General features: G+C 42.7%; 1 protein-coding gene across 7 annotated transcripts in view; it reads left to right on the top strand.

Annotated features, from left to right (window-relative positions):
- LOC142585135 (26S proteasome non-ATPase regulatory subunit 5) overlaps positions 1–25,033 on the top strand; it is an 85,821-nt gene that overhangs the window by 11,540 nt on the left and 49,248 nt on the right. For all 7 annotated transcript variants that reach the window (XR_012829037.1, XR_012829045.1, XR_012829041.1 and 4 more), the window contains exons 3-5: positions 7,615–7,857; positions 23,675–23,927; positions 24,717–24,905. Coding sequence is in view for 1 of the 7 variants with exons in the window: in XM_075695664.1 (XP_075551779.1) it covers positions 7,615–7,857; positions 23,675–23,927; positions 24,717–24,905 (685 nt within the window). In the remaining 6 variants the exon portion in view is untranslated. The remainder of the gene's footprint in view (positions 1–7,614; positions 7,858–23,674; positions 23,928–24,716; positions 24,906–25,033) is intronic.

The raw sequence follows: 25,033 nt of genomic DNA, 5'->3' as shown, positions 1-25,033 counted from the left end.
CTGCATCATTTTAGTGCACGGTGCTCCGCGCCAATTACTCACTGACCGTGGCCGCAGCTTTCTGTCGGCAGTCGTCGAGGACATCCTCCGCTCCTGCTCGACAAAGCACAAGTTCAGCACGTCCTACCACCTACAGACCAACGGTCTCACGGAGCGCCTCAACCGGACCATCACCGACATGCTTTCGAGGTACGTTGCGACCGACCACCACGACTGGGATCTTCACAATATGTTACGTTCGCGTATAATTCATTGCGTCACGACACCGCCGGCTATTCACCATTCTATCTGCTATATGGCTGAGAACCCGTGTTGCCCTTGGACACTTTGCTGCCCTCGGCCACACGTTCCGCCACTGAATACGCCCGCTACACGATCGCACACGCTGACCATGCGCGCCAGCTTGCCCGCACCCGTCTCGAGGCCTCACAGGAGCATCAGAGATGCCTCTATGATTGCCACCATCGTGACGTGCACTTTTCTCCGGGTTCTCAGGTGCTTCTCTGGTCACCCATTCGACGTGTGGGCTTTTCTGAAAAGCTGCTGTCGCGCTACACTGGCCCTTACCGTGTGGTACGACAAGTGACCGATGTCACATATGAAATCATCCCCGCCGATCTCTCAGTTTCATCACCAGCTGCAAGTAACATCGTTCACGTGGCAAGACTAAAACTATACCACACACCTTTCACCGCGGATGTGTAGATTAAGCACCGGGACGGTACTTCTACAGCCGGGGGTGATGCTACGGAACAGCCGCCGCAGTGTGGCTGTACTGCGGAGAACGAAGACGACGTGTGTGCCGGCTTGATTTAGCGTCGCCATTTTTGGCCACCGTGAGCTTCCCTGTAAATAAATTGTAAATAGTATTCAACTTCAGCCTCATGTAACAATATAAAGAAACAATAATAGTGCTTAAAGAACAAGGCACTGCATCAGTAAACAGGGACATACATGAGAGATAAACAAAAAGCAATAACATTGCTTAAAGAGTGAGTTGCTACATGAATAAATTGGGACACTACACATATCCTTCCAGGAAGGCAACTTCTTCGTCATTAAGTGCTAAAGAAGGCGTGCTAATGCACTTTTCACCCTCTTTCTCTTTCTAGTCTGTCTTGTGACCGCTTTAGAAATGCATATGCACATTCCGGTGTGCACCCATACCTTTTGCAATGTTCGGCTAGGTGCCCTCCCGAGTTCTTAATCGATAGTGTGCGCTCTCTTGCCCTATCATTGAAGCATCATCCTGTCTGTCCTATGTAAACTTTATCACGACTAAGGAGGACCCTATACACAACATTCAAAGCGCATTCAGTGAGACGAGTGGCGTGGCTCTTATCACACTGCGTATGGTTCCTTTTCGAGGTGAGGGAGAGTATTTTTGAAAGCTTACACAGGGCTGAGAATACAACATTGATATTTTACTTAGAAACCACTTTCTTCAATTTGTGCGATATGCAGTGGATGTATAGAATGGCTAGCATTGGCTGTTGTTCACATGCTGTAGCACTATTTTATCCTGAAGGCTCCAGCTTCTACGGAAGGGCCTCCCAGACGCTGTAAACAAGGGAATCGGGGTACTTGGCTGATTTTAGGTGCTCAATTTGGATATCGATACCACCTTGAACCACATGATGGCATGACTTGTCTAGCGATGCTTTCATGCAAATCATGCCGATTCCTCTTTTGAATATGTGCTGTAAACAGCAACAGACATTTTTTAGTTTTTTGATTATATATCCAACATATGTGGTTGGCCTTGAAGATAATTTTTATATCCAGGAATTGGATAGATTATTGTCTTCCATTTCGCAGATGAACCTAAGTCCTTTTGGCTGAATTGTCGAAAAGGTTCAAAATGCCTGTAGTAATATTGTAGTTTATAGGGCTGTCTACATTGCTCAAAATCAGGAGATAGTCATTTACATACCTGTATGCTTTAGTGACATGAAAGTCTCTAAATTTGGGTGCTATGTGCTTGTTGACAAATGATTTTAAAAATGTCACATAAAAATGGAGCTACTTAGGAGCCGATACATATGCCTGTTTTTTGCACATAGTACTGGCCATTAAAGCTAATGGCTGTTGATTCAAGGTAAAACTCAAGTATTGTAAGGAAGTTGTTGCTGCTTACCCCTGTGGCATTTTGGAATCTGATTTCACCGTTCTCGTTAATCACCTCTCATATGGCATGAATCTGTTCACCATGAGGAACGGAATAGAACAAGGCCTCAACGTCGATTGAAAAACCATTGGTGCCGGACACTTCTCTGTCTCTGAATTCCTTTATGATGTCAAGTGAGCTGCGGACAAGGAACAGGTCTTCACTCTTTAGTGAACTTAGGTGCTGCTGTAAATGTCTCACAAGGCTTTGCTATGAACTTTTCCCTGTGACAATCATTCGTAGAGGACAGTCTGGCTTGTGCGTTTTTCCCATAAAGAAGGCTTCTAATGCACTTGTTGCAGTCTTCTCAGCCCTTCCCCGAAGTGAATCTAGGTTGAAGTCCTTCAACATCCTGATGGCTGTGCTTTTTTGAAGCTTTGGGATGAAGCCACAGGACTTGGTTATTTTAAATGGCGGTAAGGGCCTTTTCTTCAAAGTTCCTTGTGTCATTACAACAAAACCCCCTTCTTTGTGCATAGGATTGCACATAATTGCACAAGATCTTGTGTTATAGATGGTTTGCACTGATGTCATTGTAGCCATCATGTTTGGGTGCTAGAGTGGTGAGAAGCTGCCTCCTTGATGGCACATGAAAAATCTCTTCTACTTTTGTTTTCATAAACAAGATACCTGGGAGCATGACAGGGCATGGTCATAGTGAGGCAACGGCATTGTGGGGGCTCTGGCACAGATGCCGGTAGCGTTCCGGTCCTGTCACAGTGAAGGCAGGTTGCCTGTGGCAGTGAATACGGTGCACTGACGTCATTGTGGCCACCACGTTGGGCTACTTGCATGGTTAAAGCTACGTCCAGTATGTCTGGTGAAAACTAAAGGGTTTCAGTTTCAGTTTCAGTTTATTGAGCGTTTGAAATTTTTTACAGAAGTAACTCTAGGAGGTCCCATAGTCAAAGACTGAGGAGGGACCTCCAACAAAAAATACATAGAAAAAGTTTACTTAAAGCGGTTAACAACAGCAGTAGCAGCTATTCCTAGTGCCTGACTGTAGGCACCAACAGGTGCATGGGTCTGGTGGTTTCTTAATGCCCGCCAACACGTTCGCTTTCTTAATGCACAGCATTTGCTGTTTTGCTTTACCTTTTTACTTTTAGCGTAATGATGCAACTAACGCAAAAGAAGTGATGCTAGTGCAATTATCGTTGTCAGAGGAAAGAATGGCAGGCAAGTGGCAGTGGTATTGCATTTTTTTTTTCAATTGGCATTGGAGAAATGTCAGCCTTTTATCATGTTTTCTGATGTGAAGCATGCCTTAAACTTGGTAGTTTACACTTGTCCTGTCAATATGTCCTTTGTGATTGTTCGTATTCATGCAGACAGTCATGCTAAGAAGCACATCAACTAGTTCACCAAGATGTCTGTGATTCTAATCGTATTTTGTGTGAAAAACCGTTTGATCTCTTGCTGTAGTGATGAAATTGTCTGCCTACTAGGGCTCCACGCTCTTGCTAAATAATAGAAGCGTGTCTGCCATGGCCTGTTATCCTTCTGTAATACTGTGTTCTCCTTGGTTATGTTTGCTTTTTTGTGCGCTTTTGCCACATAACATGGGCTATAGTACAGCACAGAAAGCATATGCATACCTGCCAACTTTTGCTATTATGTTTGCGTTGGTGTATTAACTCCAGTAACTTCATGATTTTTTATTTCCGTCCAATTTATTGAAAAACTGATCTTAAAAGAATACAAATACTGTCGGCCAGTTTTTCAGAGCTTTATTTTTTGGACCTGTTTGATTATTCGGACCTACCAGCAACAGCGCCACCACTAAGAAAATCGGGGTAAACGGCAACTAAAATTTCAGTCTCCTTTGCAGGAATATTTTGTGAATAAACATCGTGAACATTTTAGTTTTCCTGTGACACAGATATGCTCCCCATGAATATACAGGGTGCTTCACATAACTGTGCGAAGGATTTAAAAAAAAAAGTGGTTTGCCACAGCTGAATGAAACTAATGGCATATGGTTTGCTGTCATGTGGCGCTCCTTAGAGTATTTGTAACATCCCGCTTAATTAGTTAATTAACTAAGATGAATTATGCAAAATATTTCATATTCACTCTAAGGCCAAGTGCATATCGTTGTGTTGTAGAGCGGGTTCAGAAGTTACAGATGCAATTTTTTGTGTCAACACATGCTGCGTGGTGATTTTTTTCACTATATAAAGAAAGCCAGCGAAATATGAAATAAAACCATGTGACTGCGCTCGTGTGCTGTCATATTGCAGCGCTCTCAACTGTGGGTCAAGCCTATCGCTTATCAGGGACAACGGCACGTCCTTTCCGTATGCCACCACCAAAGATGCTGACGCACTGTGAAGCCAATGCCTAGAGTCGCGGCTGCTCACTTTGCCACGGTCCATGCTCACACTACTTTCACACAAACCACGATTGAGAGCACTGCAATACAATAGTGCACGAGGGCTGTCACATGGTTTTATTTCATATTTCGTTGGCTTTCTTTAAACACCTAAAAAAATCAGCATGCAGCATGTTTGTTGCCACAAAAAATTGGATTGGTCGTTTCTGAACCCCCTCTGCAATGCAAGGAAACGCACTTGGCCCTATATTGAATATTAAAAACTTTGCATAATTGATCTTAGCTAATAAACTAATTAAACGGAATATAAAAAATACTCTAAGGAGTGCCACATGATGGCAAACCGTATGCTGTTGGCTTCGATCAGTTACGGCTAAGCACATATTTTAGAATTCTTGGCACAAGTTATGTGAAACACCCCGTATAGCAGTGGACATCTTGACAACGTTCCCATAAAAGAGTCAGTGAATCTTTAATAAACAATCAGTGTTTTGAGTAATAAAATAATTTTTAGTACTTTTCAAACTTTAAGATTGACATTCCTAAAGCAAACATAACATATTGGTTGCCCCTTCTTAGTTCTTGATCTCTGTATGCCACATTAAAAGAGCACTTTTCGTCCTTTTTTCTTCTAGAAAATTGCAAAATGTGGCCTAAAAAATACCAGCCAGAAACTTGTTTTATTACATGTTTTGAACCTTGAGGACTCTGGCTAGACAAGTACAACAGAGAGCACGGTCCTAACCTTTCTGTTAAACCCACTGCACTGTCTTAGTGACTTTGATGTTGAACTGCTAAGCACGAGGTTGCGGGATCAAATCCCGGCCATGGTGGCCGCATTTCAATGGGGGCAAAATGCAAAAACAGCGGTGTGCCACGCATTGGGGGCACGTTAAAGATCCGCTGGTGGTCAAAATTAATCCAGAGTCCCCCCAATATGGTGTGCCTCATAATGAAATCATGGTTTTGACACCCAGAATTCAACCTTTCTGATAAGTGGCATCAGCGTTCGTATTGGCCAACAGGTATGTCTGCATTATTGATCACATTGACACACATACGCAGTGTGTTGCTTACACTTCTGTTCTGATCATAGCTTAAGTCTATTGATCTAAGCATATATATATATTTTTTGTTTCAGTTTGTAGTTGTGCTATGCCGGACTGCACACTAAAGTGTTTCACTCAGGCCATGTACACTTCATTCAAACATTTTTGTGTAGCTCTGCAGTGTGTCATTTTCTTATTCTAAAATGACAAGAAATGCTGTCTGGTTTTTATCAACTGTGATGACAACCATGTGTACAATTTTTATTTTGATAGCATTCTTTAAGGTAATAATAAACTAGCTGACAACTTTCTGTGGCAGTGAAGCATAAGCAAGGGAGAGTAATCGCACACAAGGGCGCTCCTGAAAAGTGTATTACTTTCTTATCTGCATTACTTTTTGCTGGGTAAGAGAAAACATAGACATCTAATTTACAACAGTAAAGTAAGACACAGTGCAGAGCTTGGCTTGTTCTACTTATCTCTTTCGAGTTAAAAACGCCACATGTGGAAGCTACGCTGGTTAAGTAGCTGTTCCAAGAAACCAAGAGTGCTGTTAAACGCTGCCGGAATACTTGTTGCAATTACACATGAGCAGAAGCTCCACCCCTGTAGCTTTCCCTTCGTTGCGACAGAAAGTTGTTTCGCAAGAATACATGCTGTTGTAATTAGTGCTGAATTAATATTGAAAATACCAGGTACATTTCTTTGTCTTGAAGTGAGTTGACAGTACTTGTATGAAGCGGTAAACTTTACCTATAGGTAATACTGCGTTATGTATGTTGCTTATGATTGCATAATGAGTCTGCTTAGAGAACAGTCTACTTAGTGCCCACAGGGAATAAAGTATGGGGCTGTATCAAGTTACTTTATTTTTAAGCTTTAATTATGAAATTATGGCCTCTAAATGTGTTTACCTACTGTTGAATGTAGTTTTTGCGATTACACAGAAACAAGGAGGCTGCTCAGGCAAAAGAAATTTTCTAAATGATATACTGAATATAGCTGCTTGTACTTTAGTCTAGCCAGAAATTATGTTCGTTGTTTCAAAAGGGTACTGACGCAATTTTGTCTTGCTTCCTTTTCCTTGTTTTTTCCTTTTGCTTTATTGGGTAACTGCTGACTCCTTAGGCATCGTATGAAGGAATGATCTGTCGTCATGGAATTTCACAAGCATACAACGAACTTAATTATATCATCTTTTAATGTGGCCAGTTGAACAATGCTTGTGTACTTGAATTTAGGCGCAGTTTTTAAAGTACCTCAGGTGGTCAATCCGAAGTCTGCCATTACGGTGTGTCTCATAATCACTATCAGGATTTTGGCACATAAAACCCCAGAATTTATTTAATTTTTAATAACTCCAACCACTTTGCTGAAAGCTTAGTCCACGCTTCCACATCTGCCAACCTTTTCTCGTTCATTTTGCCCTTCTCTGCATGAGATGAGTCTGGTCCTCTGGTGTCACTTGTCAGGTTAGGAGTCTTATTCTCTGAAAATGTAGAGCACCCCTCTCACCTATGGTTCTGTTGAGGACTCGGCTCTTGGCACTGTCATGATATGGCCTGTGACCACTGCACCAGGCTGACTGATGCACACGGTAGCCATCTGTGATAAGCCTGGAGTTGTGCTGCACTTGGCATGCACTGCTCGCATTATAATGTGGTATAATTAATAGTTTATTGTGTTTTCAAGAAATCAAGACCTCATACCACAATAAATAAGTTAACTATCCAAAAAAAGAAAAAAAATGTGTCAGTATCTCTAACAAAAGGTTATGTTCCAAGTTGGCCAGAAGTAATTCTGGGGCAAGCTAGAAGTGCCATGCATAGTGTGTCATAGTAGCTGCAGGTCTTGCTGGAGGCTTAATCTTTGATTATTGTAGTTTAGCCTGCTTCGGGTGTGGCCGAACTTTGTCTCATTTGACAAATTTCAGCCATGTGACATGTGATATTTGTGTTCTGTTGATATCTCATGGTTGTATTTTTTCTAGCTACACAGATCTTATTTGAGGCTTACAGTGTAAAGTGGCCACTGCTCTAAAAATATGTGCTTTTATGTTACAGCTGATTCGATGCTCCAAGGACAATGCTACAGTGTCTCAGCTTGCTCGTGATCACCGCATCCTTGAATCTGTTTTGAGGCTCCTTGGTAGCGAGGACCTCTGGTCATCCAAGCAGAGTGCTATTCTGCTGAAACAGATGACACGGGAAAAGGAAGTACTAAGTGCCATGCTGCATCCCCCTGTGGCACACGTTCTGGACAGCGTTATGGATGGTGGCGATGTGTGCCGTTTTAGAGTGTTTGAGGTATGTTTATGCTTTCTGCCAACTATATGGGTTGTTGTATGACATCAAGCATCCATTTCACAAATTTTACATGACTACAGCATGCACCTTACTGCCATACGGATTATGCCTAATATTTAATCGAGAGTAAAAAAAAAAAACTCTTTAAGAGTTTTTTTTTAAAGTGTTTGATTGATATTTATTTATTTGTTTATTTAAAAATACCTTATAGGCCCAAAGGGCATTGAATATCATAGAAATGTAACACAAAATATTTTATTCAATGTGTCCTCCTTGGCATTGATCATAACCTTTAAATGTTCGGGGTACACCTGAACTGAATCTCGCAGGGCTTCCTGGGGAATCATTCTCCAAGGTTGGTCTAGCAATGATTTCAGGGCCACCACGCTGGTGTGTTGATAGGTGCTTAGCCCCATCAACACATATGATGGGATGAATAGCGCACATGCAAGTTCATTGCGTTTAAGTCCTGGGTTAGTTTGCAGGTTACTCTTCAGATGGAGTGAACTCGGGGCATGTTGGTGCGATATGACTGCTGGCTTTCCTTTCATTTGGGAGCTGGGGCATTGTTCTGCTGCAACTTCCAAGACTGCTCGCAGAAATGGGACTGGGACCAAGGCAGCAAATGGAGGCTCTAGGTTTTTTTTAAGGTCTGTGTCAATCTTGGCACCTTTTGGCACAAAAACTAGTGTGCGTCCCATGGCGGTTACCCCATCCCAAACCATGACAAATGCTGATAGGGAGTTGTGAGAAGCTGTAATGTTGGAGCAAACACATGCTATTAAGAGTGCAGAGTAGTGGCAGGCTTTTGCAAAAAGTTTCTCGTCAGGGAAGACAGTGGTCAAGTGCTCCCTCTTCATGACATGCACCAACATCAGCCAGCATTTTTCCAATCTTCCCTTTCTCTGCACCTCCGTCAGTATGTTCTTTTTGGAACCTGTAGGGGAATATTTTGTGACCCCCGTCGCATGACTTTTTGTTGTTGTGGCAGACACATTTAGCTCCGTGAGGAACCTTCTGATGCTCCTTCATGGCTGGCATTGCATCTTCTTTCTCACAATTTCCCTGAGTTGAGAATTGGCCACAGAGACAGGGAGACCACTGTGGAGTCCAGTGTACTATCTTGCTGTGAATTTTCAGAGTTTGGCGATCTCAGAGGCAGCTTGCCCGGCCTCATTCAGTGTCAAGATTGCAGATCGATGTGGACTATTGCAGGTCGATGTGGGCTATAGCAGATCGATGTGGGCTAGGGAATGTCATTTCCTGAATTATCTACAAACCAGCATGAAACTTGGTCGGAACACAACAAAGAAGAAGGCTTATAGAAACTCTTGGAGGGACCAGGTGGACAAATGAAAAATATCAGTGGCACAGTGACTGGTCAAGGCTTGTGACAGTAATTATTGTGCACAGTGTATAGTGTTGTGTTATTTCAGGAATAAACATGTACATAGCGGGCTTCCAGCACATTTGTCCATTTTTTACTGCTGTGAATCTTAGTTGTGCTTCTATAGCCTAATTTGGTATGTCTATAGTAGACGGTTTCAAGAGCCCCTGAACCACCTTTGAAATTTCAAACACATTTTAAATGCGCATCAGGTACAGAATACTGTGACAATGATCTTTGGTGAACATGGCAGTGCTACAGGCCGTAGGAAAAACACAAATTAAAAAAAACAATCCCGTGCTTCTCTCTGGGCTTTTCTGGTTCCCGCTTCACACATTGTGATGCCAACGAGATCCTGCATGTGATGTCACCAGGTTAAAAGCTGTCAGTTCATCGGTTGACAAATTAAGAGCTTTTACTACGGACTGGGACAATAGTGCCAACATGATGTGTTCTCAAAAAGGGTAGGGCCTCACCCATTGTGTGCCACAGGTCCTTCCGTGAAGCTGCCATTCAACCGGTGTTGCACAGACAATGTAGGAGCCTTTCTTGTTTTGTGTTTATGTGAACCATAACTTTCACTGCTGGAGTTGTTGAGAGTGTCCAGTGAGGAGGAGAGAGTGTCTGTGGGGAGGGTAGTGAAGGTGAGTGAGAAACAGTGGCTGCTTGTATCTTTACGAAACACCTGTAACCTTGCTATTACTACATCATTAAAAAATTTGTTGCTGTATGTTCATTTGGACTGGTACACAACTGCCACTATATCACAAATTTTTTAGCTCAAAGTAGTTTAGGGCCCTTTAAGACAAACTCGAAGGAAACTGAGTCTGTCTAATGAAAAGTTCATAACAGGAGTGTTCCTCGGAAATGAAATGCCATCATTTAAGGAGCACATAAATAACCATTAGGCATTCAGTGAATGAAACACATTAAAATATAAATATAAATAAAAGAATGTAATTGCACTGTGCATGGGGGGAGGAGGGTGAATTGAAAATAACGCACACATGTGGAGACTGCCATGAAACTACAATGGCTGCAACAGTAGCATGCGACTTGTGTTGTTTCGTCTGGTAATGTGTTGTCACCTGTGACATGACACAAGTTACATGCTGCTGGTAAAAGACATTGGCTCGTTGTGCTCTTCCGTCAAAGTCATGTTGCTTTCTTGGTTCTTTTGTTTCTTGTTGCTGTTCTTATGCTGTTTGCTGTGGTTACTTTTCCACATGCTATTTTCAATAATTTTTTATTATTACAATGTCTGCCTGAACAACATGCCAATATTGCAACAGAGTATGCTGCAGGCAGGTTGGGTTCAAACTGACAGGGGCTTACTGATCTGACCCTAATTTTTGTATGGAAAGGAGGATGAGGCAGCATTTCCATTTGCTGCCTGCACGCTTTGTTTATATCCTTTCACCTCGTGTGACAGCACCGGCAAAAAAAGAACGTAGGCAGCTGTAGGAGAAACAGGTTGGAGGCCACGTCACTTTCTGCCAGAAAGTCTTCAGAAAGAGAAAAGGGGTGGCAGGCAGTGCCACTTGTGGTGTGGCTTGCAGTCCTCTTGATATTTTAATGCTTGTTTTTGTGTTTGCTTTATATGTTAAAAACTAGGCCAGAACTTAGCACTGTGAATTTTCTAAGTATGCGCATGTGATGATTGGGACACTCTTATTGTCGCTTTCAGCCTCAGTGGTGTCAATTGATGACATTACAGAAAACGTCCCACACAATTCATGAAACAAAGTAAATAGAAAAAGTTAAGCTTTTGACATGAATCCAGCATAGTCTTGATGCGATTTCCAGAAGTGTACGTCGAATAGTGCGAAACAACAGTTGTTATGACGAAAAATCAAACTAAGAAAATCAATACTAGCAGTAACACTCTTTGTTTCTTTTTAGGACGTTGTCAGGGCCAAACAACTTGGGCATCTGTCTTCATAAGTTTATTGTAGAATAAAAATATGTTGAACAGCAGCTCAAGAAAAATATATATAAGCAGAGTGATTTTTGCGACTCGTATAATAGCTAATTTGGCATTGTGCGAATTTGATGCCACCTTGGCTCAGTGGTTGTAAAATTGAGATTGTGAGTAGTCAATTCGTTTTCTTTCACATTTTCCGTAACATTTTCTAGAAGCATAGTGGGTATTTTTGTTGATTTTTGGTATAGTAGAACCTCGTTCATATGTTTTCGAATAAAGTGTGAGAAAAAACGTACTAACCGGGAAAACATACGATCTGAAGTAACTAGAAAAATGACAGATTCAGCTGTTGTTGACATCTACGTAATGCGAAGTGTCGCGTGGATCATTGCTGCACGAGGTGCCGATGCGCGTCATGCTGTTGGTGCTCCGGCGGCCCGAGACGCATTTTGTTTTCCTGTTGCATGATGTTTTAAGAGGGTGACGGGAAACTGAAGCGAAATTGAGCTGGTGGGCGATGCTGGATACCACCGAAGTGAAACGTGATGCCCACATCGCGCCGCCTGGAGCAGGGAACGACAGCACGTTTGGATTATCGCCTACTAAAAGTGTTTACGCTACCAATGGCACTATGCACACTGCGCTGTAAAACAGTTAGGTGAAGATGCTTATCGCAGTAGGTTTGGTGGTGATAGCTCCGAATGCGGCGTGCGACGACCAGGGCAGAGATTAGCTGGTACTGGAATAAGAAACTGCGCTCCATCATTTTCACATGAGACGGGTGGCTATATACTGTGCTCAATCGTGCGCATTATGCTCCTTTTCTTGTTCACATAGGATCTAGCAGGCGGACAATGTCTATGATCGCAGTCTGCAGCAGGGAACGGCGGCGCGTTTCGGTTATGACCTATCAAAAAGGTCCGCTACACTTCTGACGGCACCACATGCTGTGAAACAGATAGCCGAAGATGCTTATCGTAATAGGATTGGCAGTGATAGCTGTGAATGCCGCGTGCAACGACCCCGGAGAAGATTTGCTGTACCAAAATGATAAATTGAGTATGCGCCTGCATTTTCATGTGAGGCAAGTGGGCGAGTATAGCGGTGAAGCTGCCTCAGCGGGAACCTATATACTGTTTTCGATCGCATGCGCCTCGCGCATTTTCTTTTTTACATGGGATCTAGCGGCCGGAGAACATATTATACGACCGCAGTTTGGCCACGTAATGAATGTTGGTTCTGAAAAATGGTGTTTTCTGGGAACATATGAACCGGTGAAAATTGAGCTCAACTCTAATGGATCATTTTTTATGTTCTCAATTGCGAACGTTGACGCCAGGAAAACATACATAGCGGGAACGTATCACCGAGGTTTGGCTGTATTTACTCGTTTGGGACTGTTATTTAGCTGTAAATGTAATAAAACCACATAGGGCATTCAGGTGATTCAATGAAAACAAAGAAGACTCATTGAACTCGTGTGCCCAACCTGTTCACTAGATGAAAAAGAAACTGAAGATTGCATCGAGCAGCTTGGCCTACGAATATCAAGAACTCGGCGCAAACTGCGACCTATAACAAGAGGTCTCAGCACCTGAGATAATCTTCTTTTCATTTGATACAGGTATATTTTTTTGTTAGAACATTACAAAACCTAACGTAACGTTTGATGCAAATAAAATTCAACTTTTGAGCTCCTGCCATATAAAATATAAGAAAGCTGTACGTTTTTAACAGAATACATAACGTGCTGATTCACAACCTTCGAGCACTGGTCGTGTCATTTGACACCTTATAACTTTGTTAAAAATGGTAAAATTAAATTTTTTCATTTTGTGTCATGCTTCCGAGAGCTTCTTCACACTAAATATTTCAAGCAAAAAAATATCTGCCTGCTGAAAGTGTTATCAAAGTGATTCTTCTCTATCTCTCATCTCTTACAAACTTGCGATTTCATGCACACTGTGTTGCGCTCACAGACGCTAAACACGCCTCGAGCTTTCTGTTCGATGCCTCCAAAGTGAGTGAAGTCCATCTGTAATGCTGTAAAGAAATGTCTGACTGATGGTGGGATCGTACCTCTGTTCTCCAGCACAGCAGCCCAGTGCTCTTACCATTAGGCCATGATCGCACACATGCTTCTCTCATGCCAAAGTCACTCTTTGAAATGCCTGACATGTGCATCATGTGCCAGTTTCTTGCATTCTTCTCTCATGACGGCCAGCACATTGAGGCACTCGTTAGACTGCTCTGCCTTTGGTATCAGCCCACACTTTTTGTCAGAGGAATGTGATGCCTACAGAGTGGGTGAAGTATGCTCTGTAGGTGAACATCGAAGGGTTAATGCTGTCACAGTAACCCTTTGACTGCCGTATAGGAGTCAACTACCTGGGGGCAGGGGGTTCATTGTCCCCACCGGGAACTTCAAGCTAAGCCCCTCTTCCACCTTGCTACTCAAAAAAAAATTTATTATTTGCAACCCCCCCTCCCCTCCCTGAAATGAAAGAGACAAGATTGCTCCATGAAAAAAAGAACACACCTACACATCTGCACCAGCTTGATGGCATCCGATTCTAGAAAAAGTGATTGTGTGTGGGTGTTGGAGGAAAGAAAGGAAGAGAAGAATTCTGCTGGCCCAGACTGCAATGACTGGCATCTGAACAATGGTCAGCAAGGGCAGTGCAAAAGCCACTATTATTGCAATTCACTTTGGACATTCGCCAGGTACATCGTGAATGCATGCCACTAGCTGAAAAAATAGGTATTGTGCACATGGCCTGTTATGGTTAAAGTGAAATGAGCATGGTCCCCATCTTTGTTCATGGCCAACGTGGAGGCATTTTAGAGGGAACACAAAACTTGCCCCCACCTACGTATGCCAATGTCTGGCTCTTTAGAGTGTACTATATTCTCTAAAGCACTGCAGAAAGTGGCACATTCTCCTCTCCAGTTACTCTCTTTCTCTCTGACGTGTAAGGCATCTACAAATCTGGGAGCCGCGTAGTTCAGTGAACCTTTTCTGGAAGCGACAAGGCCGCGTAAAGTTTCTCCATCGATGCCAGTTCTTGTCTTTCCTCTAGAGAAGGCGCGCATGCCCGACCCATCCACCCCACGTTTCTCTTGCTGCATTGTAGTTGCCCATGGTGAATTCTTTCTTTGCTGGGTCATGCTCCCCCCCCCCCCCCCTCCCCTCCGTGAACACATCTCTCTCTCCAGTTCACATAACGGGGTCAAGTAGAATTGAAGCGATGTCTCAAGTAGAGTCAGCTTTTCGGCAACACAACTTGTGTTCATCAGGGAAAAAACTGCCACGTGGCCTTTCGACGGAAAGCCTTTCACAGGAAATCTGGGAGCTGCTTAGTTCGTTGAATCTTTTCCGGAAGAGACAAGGCCACGTGAAGTTTCTCCATCGACACCAGTGCTTGTCTTCCCTCTAAAGAAGGCGCTTGCCTGACCCATTCACCCCACATTTCCCTTGCTGCATTGTGGTTGCGTTTCACATGGCGGATTCTTTCTTTGCTGGGCGGTGCCCCCCCCCCCCCCCCCAAACACATCTCTCTTTCTTCAATTAACGTGAACGTAATTAGAATTGAACAAGCAATGTATCTAGTAGAGCCAGCTTTTTGGTAACACGAGTTGTGTTCGTCAGGGCAAAAACTGCCACATGGCTTTTCGACGGAAACGTGCGACCGTGAAACTTCTTTCCATCTGACCCCCCACCCATAACGGTAAAATCAAAATAAGTTGGTGCGTGGTGGTCGTGGATGATGGAAGTCAGTATATTCAAAACTGAGTGTTTAGATGTGTTAGTGAGGGAAGTGTGAGGGGGGCCCTGGAAATTTTTTCAAGTGGTAGCAAGAAATGGAAAAGAATCAATTTTGTAAGCAGGCATTCTCAATCCTTCAGGCCCTCATTTTCCCTGTGTATGACCCGGCAATATGGAGGTGCGGCCTTTTCTTGCACCAAATGGCTGTCGTTTTAAAGAAGGGGCAGATAATTTTTGTCTGTGTGGGGGTTATTGATGTTTTCGTCTTCAGCCCCACGTCACCCAGGTTACTTTCATGATGTGTAATGTGGAAGGAGTGTCATGCTTTCATGTTGGATGCAGGAGCAGATTGTTTACTGCAGTAGTCCGCTTCACCGGATCCAATGTTATTGACTGGCATCGTTGGTCTGCTGTCAAGTAACACTAAATCAACTCGTGCGCAAGGACTAGCTGGTAAACTATGTTATGGAACTTCTTTTTCTTCTGTTTTCATAGTTATTCTCTATTACTCGTGTACAGTGTAGCCCATTCCAGCCATTCCTCACATGGGGTGGGTAACATGTTAGGGGTCATACTAGACCATGTTTTTCTTTTGAATGTCCCACTATTTGTCTTCAGACTTGTAAATTTATTCCTTTCTTTTTTTAGTGAATTAGCATTAGGAGTGTCTTAAGTATAAAAAAGTGCATGTCAAGTGTGAAAAGCCGGCCACGTGGTAGAGAGGTATATATGCGGCGCTCCATTAGTAAATCGGGGTAAAAGGAGAAGACAATGATTAAAGAAGATAGTTTTCATGTCGCCATATTGCCTTCTCGGCCTCTTTCTTCACACAAGTCGACAGGATTAATACCTGAACAGCCAATCATCAATGTCATGGCCACAGGAAAGAAGGCACTCATCATACCAAAGTTCACTGGAGTACCCAAAGACATTTCATTGGACAAATGGCTGCAGCTTTTCGAGAAGAGGAACACTGCTTCGTGGACAGAACGCAACATCATTGGACACTTCAGTGCTTCATTGACAGTGGAGCATTGTGCTGGTACATCACCAAGGTTTTTGGATATTAAAGATGAGTTGTGGGAGGAGATCAAGAATGGAATGCTTGAATGCTTCACTAGTTTTATGGCGGATTGATTCTGCGAATTCATCCGCTACAACATCAAGGAGAGGACAAACTGTCAAAAGCTATAACGAAGAAAATAGTCAGCTGGGCCACTGCGCAGAACTGAGAGAGAGCTGCATCATATTAGGATTGACTGATGGCCTTCCTGCAAAGTTTGAGCTTGCTCTTGCTGTGCTTACCGCCTCCACTCTGAGGCAGTGGTTGACAACACCGCTACAAATAGAATCATCAATTTAGCGAACAGGAACGCAATATTAGTCGTGCAACTGCCGAAAAATCGCTCGTGATATGCAGCCATGAGTAGGAAACTGACTGACGCCAGTGCAATTGAGTGCTTGTGGTCCGGAGACTGACTGTAAATACTGTGTCGCTGCTGGCCTTCGATGTCAGATGCACTGCCACAATGAGTGCCCACGCCGAGCCTGTGCCTACAACCTAGCAGAGTTTCAGGGATACGGAGGCGACGACCCAAAGCATAAATTAGTTTCAGAGCTCTCGTTGATGGAGAGCCACTTGGTGCAATGCTTGACCCAGGGGCCACTATCACGTGGATCAAGGAAACCATGTTCCGTAAACTAGAACGACAATTAAGGAAAAACTCTTGCATCAACATAGAGCAAGTGAGGTCTCCACATAAAACTTTGGGTTGTGTATTTGTGAACTTGGACATTGATAATTTGACAAAGAATATGGAAGCGCACGTGCTCCCAGGCATGCGAACTGAACTGCTACTTGGTTTGGACAATGTTTTGTTTTCCAACCTCTCTATCGACCTCAACACTTTGACTCATCTTCAAGGCAGCCAGGTCCTACAACAACACAGCGTATAGCTTAAAGGTGAATACGTCCAACTTGCTCCGACTCCTGATATCCCCTTCAGTCACGAATTACGATCGACTCTCAGTAAATGTGTGAAATTTACATAATTTTGTGCCATTGTGCTGGAGACTCGCAGAAAGCAAGTCAAGGTGGCAGACTGAATCTGTGCATTTGATATAGTGACCTATTGTAATTACATAGTAATTAAATATTCATTTATTGCACAGTCAGTCATGCTATGTTTCTTCATTAGTAATATTAAGGAATTACATGCACTTGCGTGCAATTACACTCTAATTACATGCACAGTTTAATTATTGGGTGCGAGCGTTACAACAAAGGAAGAGAATGATCTCTCGCAATTACTACCAGAACGGCACAATTCAAATGTTGTGTCAAACGCTGCTCTGCCTTGGCCAAAGCGGTCGTCTGAAGCAATACATGTCACTCAGAAGTGAAATGGATGTACCTTAGGAAAGCATTATAATGTTAAATTTACTCAAAGCCTAAAGTTCGTTGTGTATTCCTTACAACCACTGCACAGAAATGGCAAAAATGAGTTGTGCCCAGAAATGTGTATGCCATGACTAAAGGGGATAGGGAGCGTCCTACACAAGTCTCGACAAACAGCACTACAACACCTTCTTGGTAGGTACGATGGCATTTTTTCTAAAAGTCAAACCAACATTATGTGTATCTTATGAAAATAGCACTGAATCACAACGCCCCCATGTATCGAGCACCTTATCAATGCTTGCAATCTGACAAAATTGAAATCAAAAAGCAAATTGATGCTCTTCTAGCACAAGGTGTGATCAGACTGTCTTAATCACCAATGCTACACCTGTTATTCTTGCAGAAAAGAAAAGAGACGGTCGCATACACTTGTGCGTAGATTACCGGAAGTTAAATGCAGTAACAGTGCTAGACCACCAGCCTATACCTCGCATTGATGATGTACTAGACCATCTGGAAAAGTCCAAGTATTTTTCCATGCTAGAGATCACCTCAGGCTACTGGCCTGTTTCGATGGATCCAGATGACATAAGGAAGGCAGCTTTTGTTAATTTCAGTGGTTGTTACAAATGGCTTGTTATGCCATTCGGTTTGAAAAATGCTCCCGCCACATGCCTTTAAGTGTGTTATAAAGGAACATTGGCTACGCAGTGTTGCAAACTACTTCAATGATGCTGTATATTCTAACACCTTCTCGGACTACATAACACACCTTGATATGGTTCTGTAAGTTTTTGAACATGGAGGAATTAAGATAAAACTGAAGAGAAGTGCCAGTACACATAAACCTCCATTGATTACTCTGGATACCGGGTCTCTGATGGCACTGTAATGCTCAAGCAAAACAGCATGGATGCCATCCTTTAATTTCCAAGACTGATATGTCCGAAAGAGTTTCAGTGTTTCCTTGGAATTGTTAATGTTTATCGCTGTTACACTGCAAGTTTCAGTGACATAGCTTTTGCACTGACCGAACTACTAAAGAAGGACGAACAGTGGATGTGGATTGCACATTGCGAACTTGCGTTTTCACAGCTGAAGAAAACAATCGCGTAGAAACCAGCTGTGACGATATGTGACAGCTCTAGGCCATGCATTCGTGATGCTTCTGGCAAAGGTATTGGTGCTGTACTGAAGCAGATGAACTATTATGGTAATTAACTCTGCCATTGCTATCGTTGATGCCGTTGACAAGTGGCACTGTTACTTACACGGAGCATCATTCATCATTATAACTGACCATGCTGCATTGCAGTGGCAAAAACCCACCGTGGTTGCTCAGTGGCTATGGTGTTAGGCTGCTGGGCACGAGGTCGCGGGATCGAATCCCGGCCACGGCGGCCGCATTTCGATGGGGGCGAAATGTGAAAACACCTGTGTACTTAGATTTAGGTGCACGTTAAAGAACCCCAGGCGGTCGAAATTTCCGGAGTCCCCCACTACGGCGTGCCTCATAATCAGAAAGTGGTTTTGGCATGTAAAACCCCATAATTTAATTTTTTTGCAATGGCAAAAAAAAAAACATCAAAAACCCTCAAGGACATTTATTTTGGTAGTATTTAAAACTTCCCATGTATGATGTTAATATCAAGCATCAAAAAGGCACCAATAAAATTGAAGCCGACGCACTTTCCTGGAACCCCATTGGTCAGCTTCCGTCAGGCACGTACCCAGGATACTTTTGGGGCGGGGGGGTGGCGGGGAAGCAACCCAAGGTAACTTTCCTGTGCAAATGAGGGAGGGGGGTACCTTTACTAGTACAAATGGGAAAAGTGCCGACCATTCAGCATAAAGATGCATAACCCTGCAAAAGAGAAATAAGGTGTATCTCACAGGTATACGCCTGTGAGATACCTCTTCTTCGCTTGACAAACAAGGAACCACATCACATGAACTTGCACAGGAAGAACACTGCCAAGAACAAGTAAACAGGCGAAAGTGTAAAATTAAGTTTTCTAGTAGCGCTTTTTTTTAATTAGCTCTGGAAGAAATATAGAGAAATATATTACTGTGGTACTGTCACAGTTCTTTTGGATCCCTCGTTTACTGTTCTACCAAGTTCAGGTGCTAAAACTGACTTGTATTGTTATTTGGAAAGTTGCATAACGATGCGTAGCCGCCAGTACCGTACAACAGCGTAGAGTGCAGGGCACTGCAGTTCTAGACGTACTGTGCCCACCGTGGGAGGTTAGAAAAACACCCACATACGCATAAAAGAGAAGTGGCTACGTCAGGCGGTTAGACTGATAATGGTAGAAGCGTCATTCAAAACACACGGAATCCTTCTCCACTTCCGGCGGCGTTTTGTCAACTTCTCTTTTGACGAAAAAGTTGTTGATCGATAAATATTTTCTCAAACAACGGTTAAATTTGTTAGTTTTCTTTTATCCTTCCTGTTTGGCTGTTGCCTTGGCTCTCTCCCTTAGTAGATCGCTTAATTTCTATACTCCTTGCGACTCTTGTTTCCAGTTGCCAATTTTGCATGAAAAGTGCTGTACAATTAGGGAAAAACCAGACAGGTTAACAGGTGACATTGATATTGCTTATGGATTTAACGGTTATTGCAGGGTTTGATGATAGACGCTGTTTCGCATGACATTATTTTCCACCTTATCTAACCTATATCACGGGAGTATGGTTCCGAGGATCTGCCAGCGCCGCAGCGAGCCGTCACTCAAGGAAATAATGGAGCAATAGGAAAAGTTAAACGCCACTGGCATTGTCTCTGGCCACAAATCGTTCCATGAGCATACAGGCAAGCTGACTACAAACTGAATCCCTTTCCTGGTCCCTGGATCAGTCTAAACAAAGGAGGTTGAACTAACGAAGCAACAGCGATGCGCGTGACCGACCGTTTCAATAGATGGTGACAACTGAATGCATCTCGAGTTAATCGCGCTGAGAAAACTGGCCTTCAGACCCCAGGAGATGCTGATAACTACCGCGATCCAAAAGAAGTGGAAAAGGCAGCAAAATGTTGACTGCCGAATTGCTGTCAAGTCTCAAGATTGATTTGGCGGTGTGTGTGTGAGCAATGATAGTGCAGATGGGGGGAAGTATGCAACTTAGTTTCGGGGGGGTGGAACCCCCCCCCCCCCCCTAGGTACGTGCCTAGCTTCTGTCATGTCAAAAACTCCCAGCAGCACCATCATGACCACCCATCTTAAAAAGATACAATTGAGAATGGTATGTTGATTGTAAGACACAAATGAATCCGAAAAGGCCGCATGCCAAGTGCCCTGCAACCTAACCTTCAGAAAGCACACAACCACTTTGAACATGTAGGTGTGAAGAAAACATTGAGGCTACTTTCACAACAGTATTACTGGCCTGATATTACAATATAACCAACATGTCAGAATATGTTTGCCTTTGTGGCATTTGCCAATGCTGCAAAAGGACGAAGAGCAAGAGGTTTGGGATCTCTTGAGAAATTACCACCAGCTGAACAAGCCTTTTGACCTTCTTGCTATGAACAACATTAGAGGTTTTGTGGGATATGGCTCATCAACGCGATTTATTCATTTGGTCGTGGACCACGCCACCCGTTTCATTTGGGCTTTTATTCATAAGAATGAAACCTTCAACTCCTGCATCTCGTGTCTGAAAAGTGTTTTCATCACTGGGAAACCTAAGAAGTTTCTTTCCTATCGTGGCACTGGATTCACCACCGGAAAATACAAACAATTGATGAAGTACAATAATATTCACCAGTTGTTTACGTCATCACAACACCCCCAATGTAATGGCATGGCTGAGTGCATCAATCAAACAATTGCGACCCATCTCCGCTGCAAAATCAACAAGGAACCTCGAAGACCATGGATGCAACTTCTGCCTGATGCAGTGGCAGAATACTCGTAGTGGCCGAGGCAAGATAACATTCACTTTTCGCGGTTTGCTGAGCCCTGGCCCCCACCTGGAAAATCGAGACTTCACGCCTATGTACTGCCAGATTTTTTTTGCGTGCTAGTTTAGTGGATATTTCATGCTTCATAGAAACAGTTTCTTCGTTGTTGCTTTCTTCCAATGTGAAGTTCTTCAACAGTTTACAAATCCCTTCATCTGTCAAAGTGCAGATGAACCTGCTACGCTGATTTGCCATGGCTGTCCTGCCAAGGCAAAGCGACCATGCACCGAGACATTTGCTCCACCTGCTATTAGAAATTGAACTTACAAGTTTGACTGTTATTATGACCTTTCTGTAGATAGTAAAACAAGTACACAATGTTCATTTTTGCACAAATTGCTTATTGCGAGGTAGGGAATGTGCTGATTCTACCGCGCACATCAAGTAACAAAACCTGAGTCGATGTGCACCATGTTGAAACAATATTATGGAGCATACAAAGGCACACAGACACGCACACAGCAGAATCTTAGCATCTAGTGGCTGTTGAAGTCCAATGACGCGTCCTTTTTGCTGTCTACCGAACACAGAAAGTAATCTTCAGTTCAATTTAATGCTCTAGAAATGTCACACCTCTGGAGGATTCTGCAACTATTGTCTGCGGGAGGGCATTCCATGCACCATTGACCCATCTTGCGATGTCTCCAAGCGTCTCTTTCTTAAGACAATCTTAAACGTTAAATGGCACTGTGGGTAGCTACCTTGCACGGAGCTTTCTTTTCTTTTTTCTTTTTGTAAGAATTGGTTTCATTTATTGGCTTGAGTAGAATTAGTTACGATTGTAGCATGCATGCCAATTTGAATGCACATTTTATTTTTTAAAAAAAGTGCGTGTTAGAATTGTGCAAGTATGTTATACTCGGGAGTGGCAGTCAAAGGGTTAAAAAATAGAGGTGGACGAATATCAACTTTTTTTAATGCGAATTGAATATAAATAGTGAGTATTGAATATGGAATAGAATATCGAATGGTGAAAAGCGGATGCATGTATTTACAGCAAAAATATTACGCCTGTACTGACTAGTGCAAAAATGATAGCTAATTATCAGGGACAAGGGATCAGTTTTAAATTAAACATTAGAATTTTCATTAAAAGAACTGCTTGAACAGCCTCTCAACATCTTTAAGCCTAGTTGCAAACAAGCCTACCAGGAATTAAAGGGTGTTGTATGACTAGCTTTCCAAAAATGCTGAATAAGTGGTCGGCATTTATTTAAGTAAAGAAGTTGCGGAAAAAGGAAATGCTGCTGAAAGAATTGTGCCGTAGACACATGTAAAAAGGCCCATTGCAAAAACGGCACTGGTCATAGTGTAAAAGACAACTGCTACATGACTAGACTGCCAAAAGGACTAAATGACAGACTACAAGCAAGAATCACAGGTTATCATGTAAGCTTCTGCTGTGAAACCAAAAATAAAGCTTGCATTGCCCATTTTGTTTCTGCATTGCTTCGAAAGCTTTTGTTGTTTCACTTCTGATAATTTGCAATACCTTGTTTAGGAGACTGAGAACAATAAGCAGGCTTTAACAATCTGTAGTGGTAAAATATTTGGTTAGTTCAGATTATTCAAAAATACCGAATAGTTCCTTCTTGAATACAAATAGTTAGTGTGTAATATTCTATTTCTATTTGTAACTTCGAATATTTGCCCACCCCTATTAAAAATCTGAACCCTGGCTCTTCAATCTGTTATACTTGTAAATTATAACAATGTGATTGCACAAACTGCATACTCGGCTGCCTGCAGTGAACAGCGTATCTATATTTATTTCCAAAAATTTGTCATTTGCTACTACACTCGGTGTGTTATAAGTTTATGGAGCACCTTATAGGTATTAAATGTTTTGATCTCATTCTCATGAGAGTTAAGGTTGTCAATATCAATTGAGGCATCAACAAGAGTGATTCTGTATGAACAGTGAATCAAAATTACATGCTGAATATGCATTGCATGACCCTTTTAACCTATTTTTTTGTGATTTTTAGTTATTTAATCTAGCTGCAGGCAAATGACAAAGATTGTGCCTTCCTTGTGAACAATATTTTGTGAGGTGCAGCCACAATAAGTACGTAGCTTGAAGTGTATGGCTAGACTAGAGAACTTGTAATGACTAATGGCCTCAAGCACACACTCACCGGGCATTGTGATACATGATGATGCCCCATTAAATATTAACATTATGGTGTGTTTAAGATTATTTATGTGCAATTATTTATGTGCAACATTTTTCAAGATGAACATGTAGCCCCCAAAATATGGTGAAAGTAAATCAATTCGAGCTCTTAACACACACTTTCTTTCTTTGTGTTCTTCATATTACTAGTATGATTATTAAAGTGTTGTATAACTTTTTATGTTCATTTTAGGTCTTTGTGGATGTGGCAAAGGCTTCTCCTGAAAACCTTGAGCGGCTTTCAGAAAGCGGCCATCTGGAGAGACTGGTGAAAGAAATGGACAAGAATGATGTCTTAGTTCAGCTGAATGCATTAGAAGTGCTGACTGAGCTTGTGTCTTGTAGCCATGGCTTGGATTATCTTGAGCGTACTGGCATCATATCCAAGCTCCGTCAGAAAGCCCTCAACATTGGTTCTGACCCACTCGGTAACTTTCTGGGCCCAGGTTTGTGTTGTCTTCTTGTGTCAACTTCTTTAGTTGCCTTTCTACACTACACTAGCGCTCCCCTTCACCCATTATGTCCCATGAACTAGTCCATCAATTTACTGTTCTAGATCACTCGATCATTCAGCCTGCCATGGTGCATATTCTTTATTCTTAGCTGCTGTGTGCACCAGCACAAAGGGAGAGGAGGAGAAAGGTGCTTTGGATAGGAAGTTGGGAAAATGCACCTTTTTGTGCTGATGAGAGCTGTAAGGGAACTATTTCTTTATGCGTGTAGGGACGAAGGGCAGCCACATTACACTGCACACGAGGATGACTGGAAACATCTTGTGAATGTCTAACATTGTGGTGGCAGGTTAGTATGTCATGTCAAACTGCACCGTGTTCTGCACATGTATATTATTCATCTGCGCAGTATGTGAAAGTGTGTTGATGCACACCAGAAAACTGTGTAGCCTTAGCTGGTTCCACCTATATTTTGAGGTCAAAATACAGTCATAATGAGGTATGCAGCAGGCTGTTGTGGGCTTTTGTTCATGTATTGTGTGACCAAAGCTGCACTTGTTCTTTAACACACTGGTGGCTGAAGTTACTTCGTTGCCACTTATTATGTCTTGGCCTCTTTTGTTTCAAATGTTGCAGCTGCATGGTACAGGCATCTTTTGAAACTGGGAGCAAGCAGGAAATCTCGCACGATGATATATTGGTGCACGCTTTAGTGTCTAGTAAACTAATTTCATGTTTATGTGTTTTATTAGCATGTCCTAAAGTGTCATGATGTTATTTCAGGAGTGCTCAAGTTTTTTGGCAGCATGGGTGTGACCAGCCCCCAGCGATTGCTGCTTGACTACCCTCAGGTGCTGGGCTTTATCTTCGAAAGTGTGCAAAGTGACGACCCAGCATGCCAGGTAGTTGCTGCAGAAACAGTGGGTATCATCAGCTCCACCATTCAAGGAAAACGTGTCCTTCAATCACATGGTGGGTGCTGCTCATGTCTTTCTATGTTTTTAACAGTGCAGCAATGAGATCGAATGCATGCCTTGATGAGATGCATGGTCATTACACATGTAAAGGGCCTGTAATATTTTCCTGAATGTGATTTAGTG

The sequence above is a fragment of the Dermacentor variabilis genome, chromosome 1 (assembly GCF_050947875.1).
Source record: "Dermacentor variabilis isolate Ectoservices chromosome 1, ASM5094787v1, whole genome shotgun sequence".
In the NCBI taxonomy this organism is placed as follows: domain Eukaryota; kingdom Metazoa; phylum Arthropoda; class Arachnida; order Ixodida; family Ixodidae; genus Dermacentor; species Dermacentor variabilis.
Note: the sequence above shows the minus strand (reverse complement) of the source record. Positions and strands in the feature narration are given on the sequence as shown.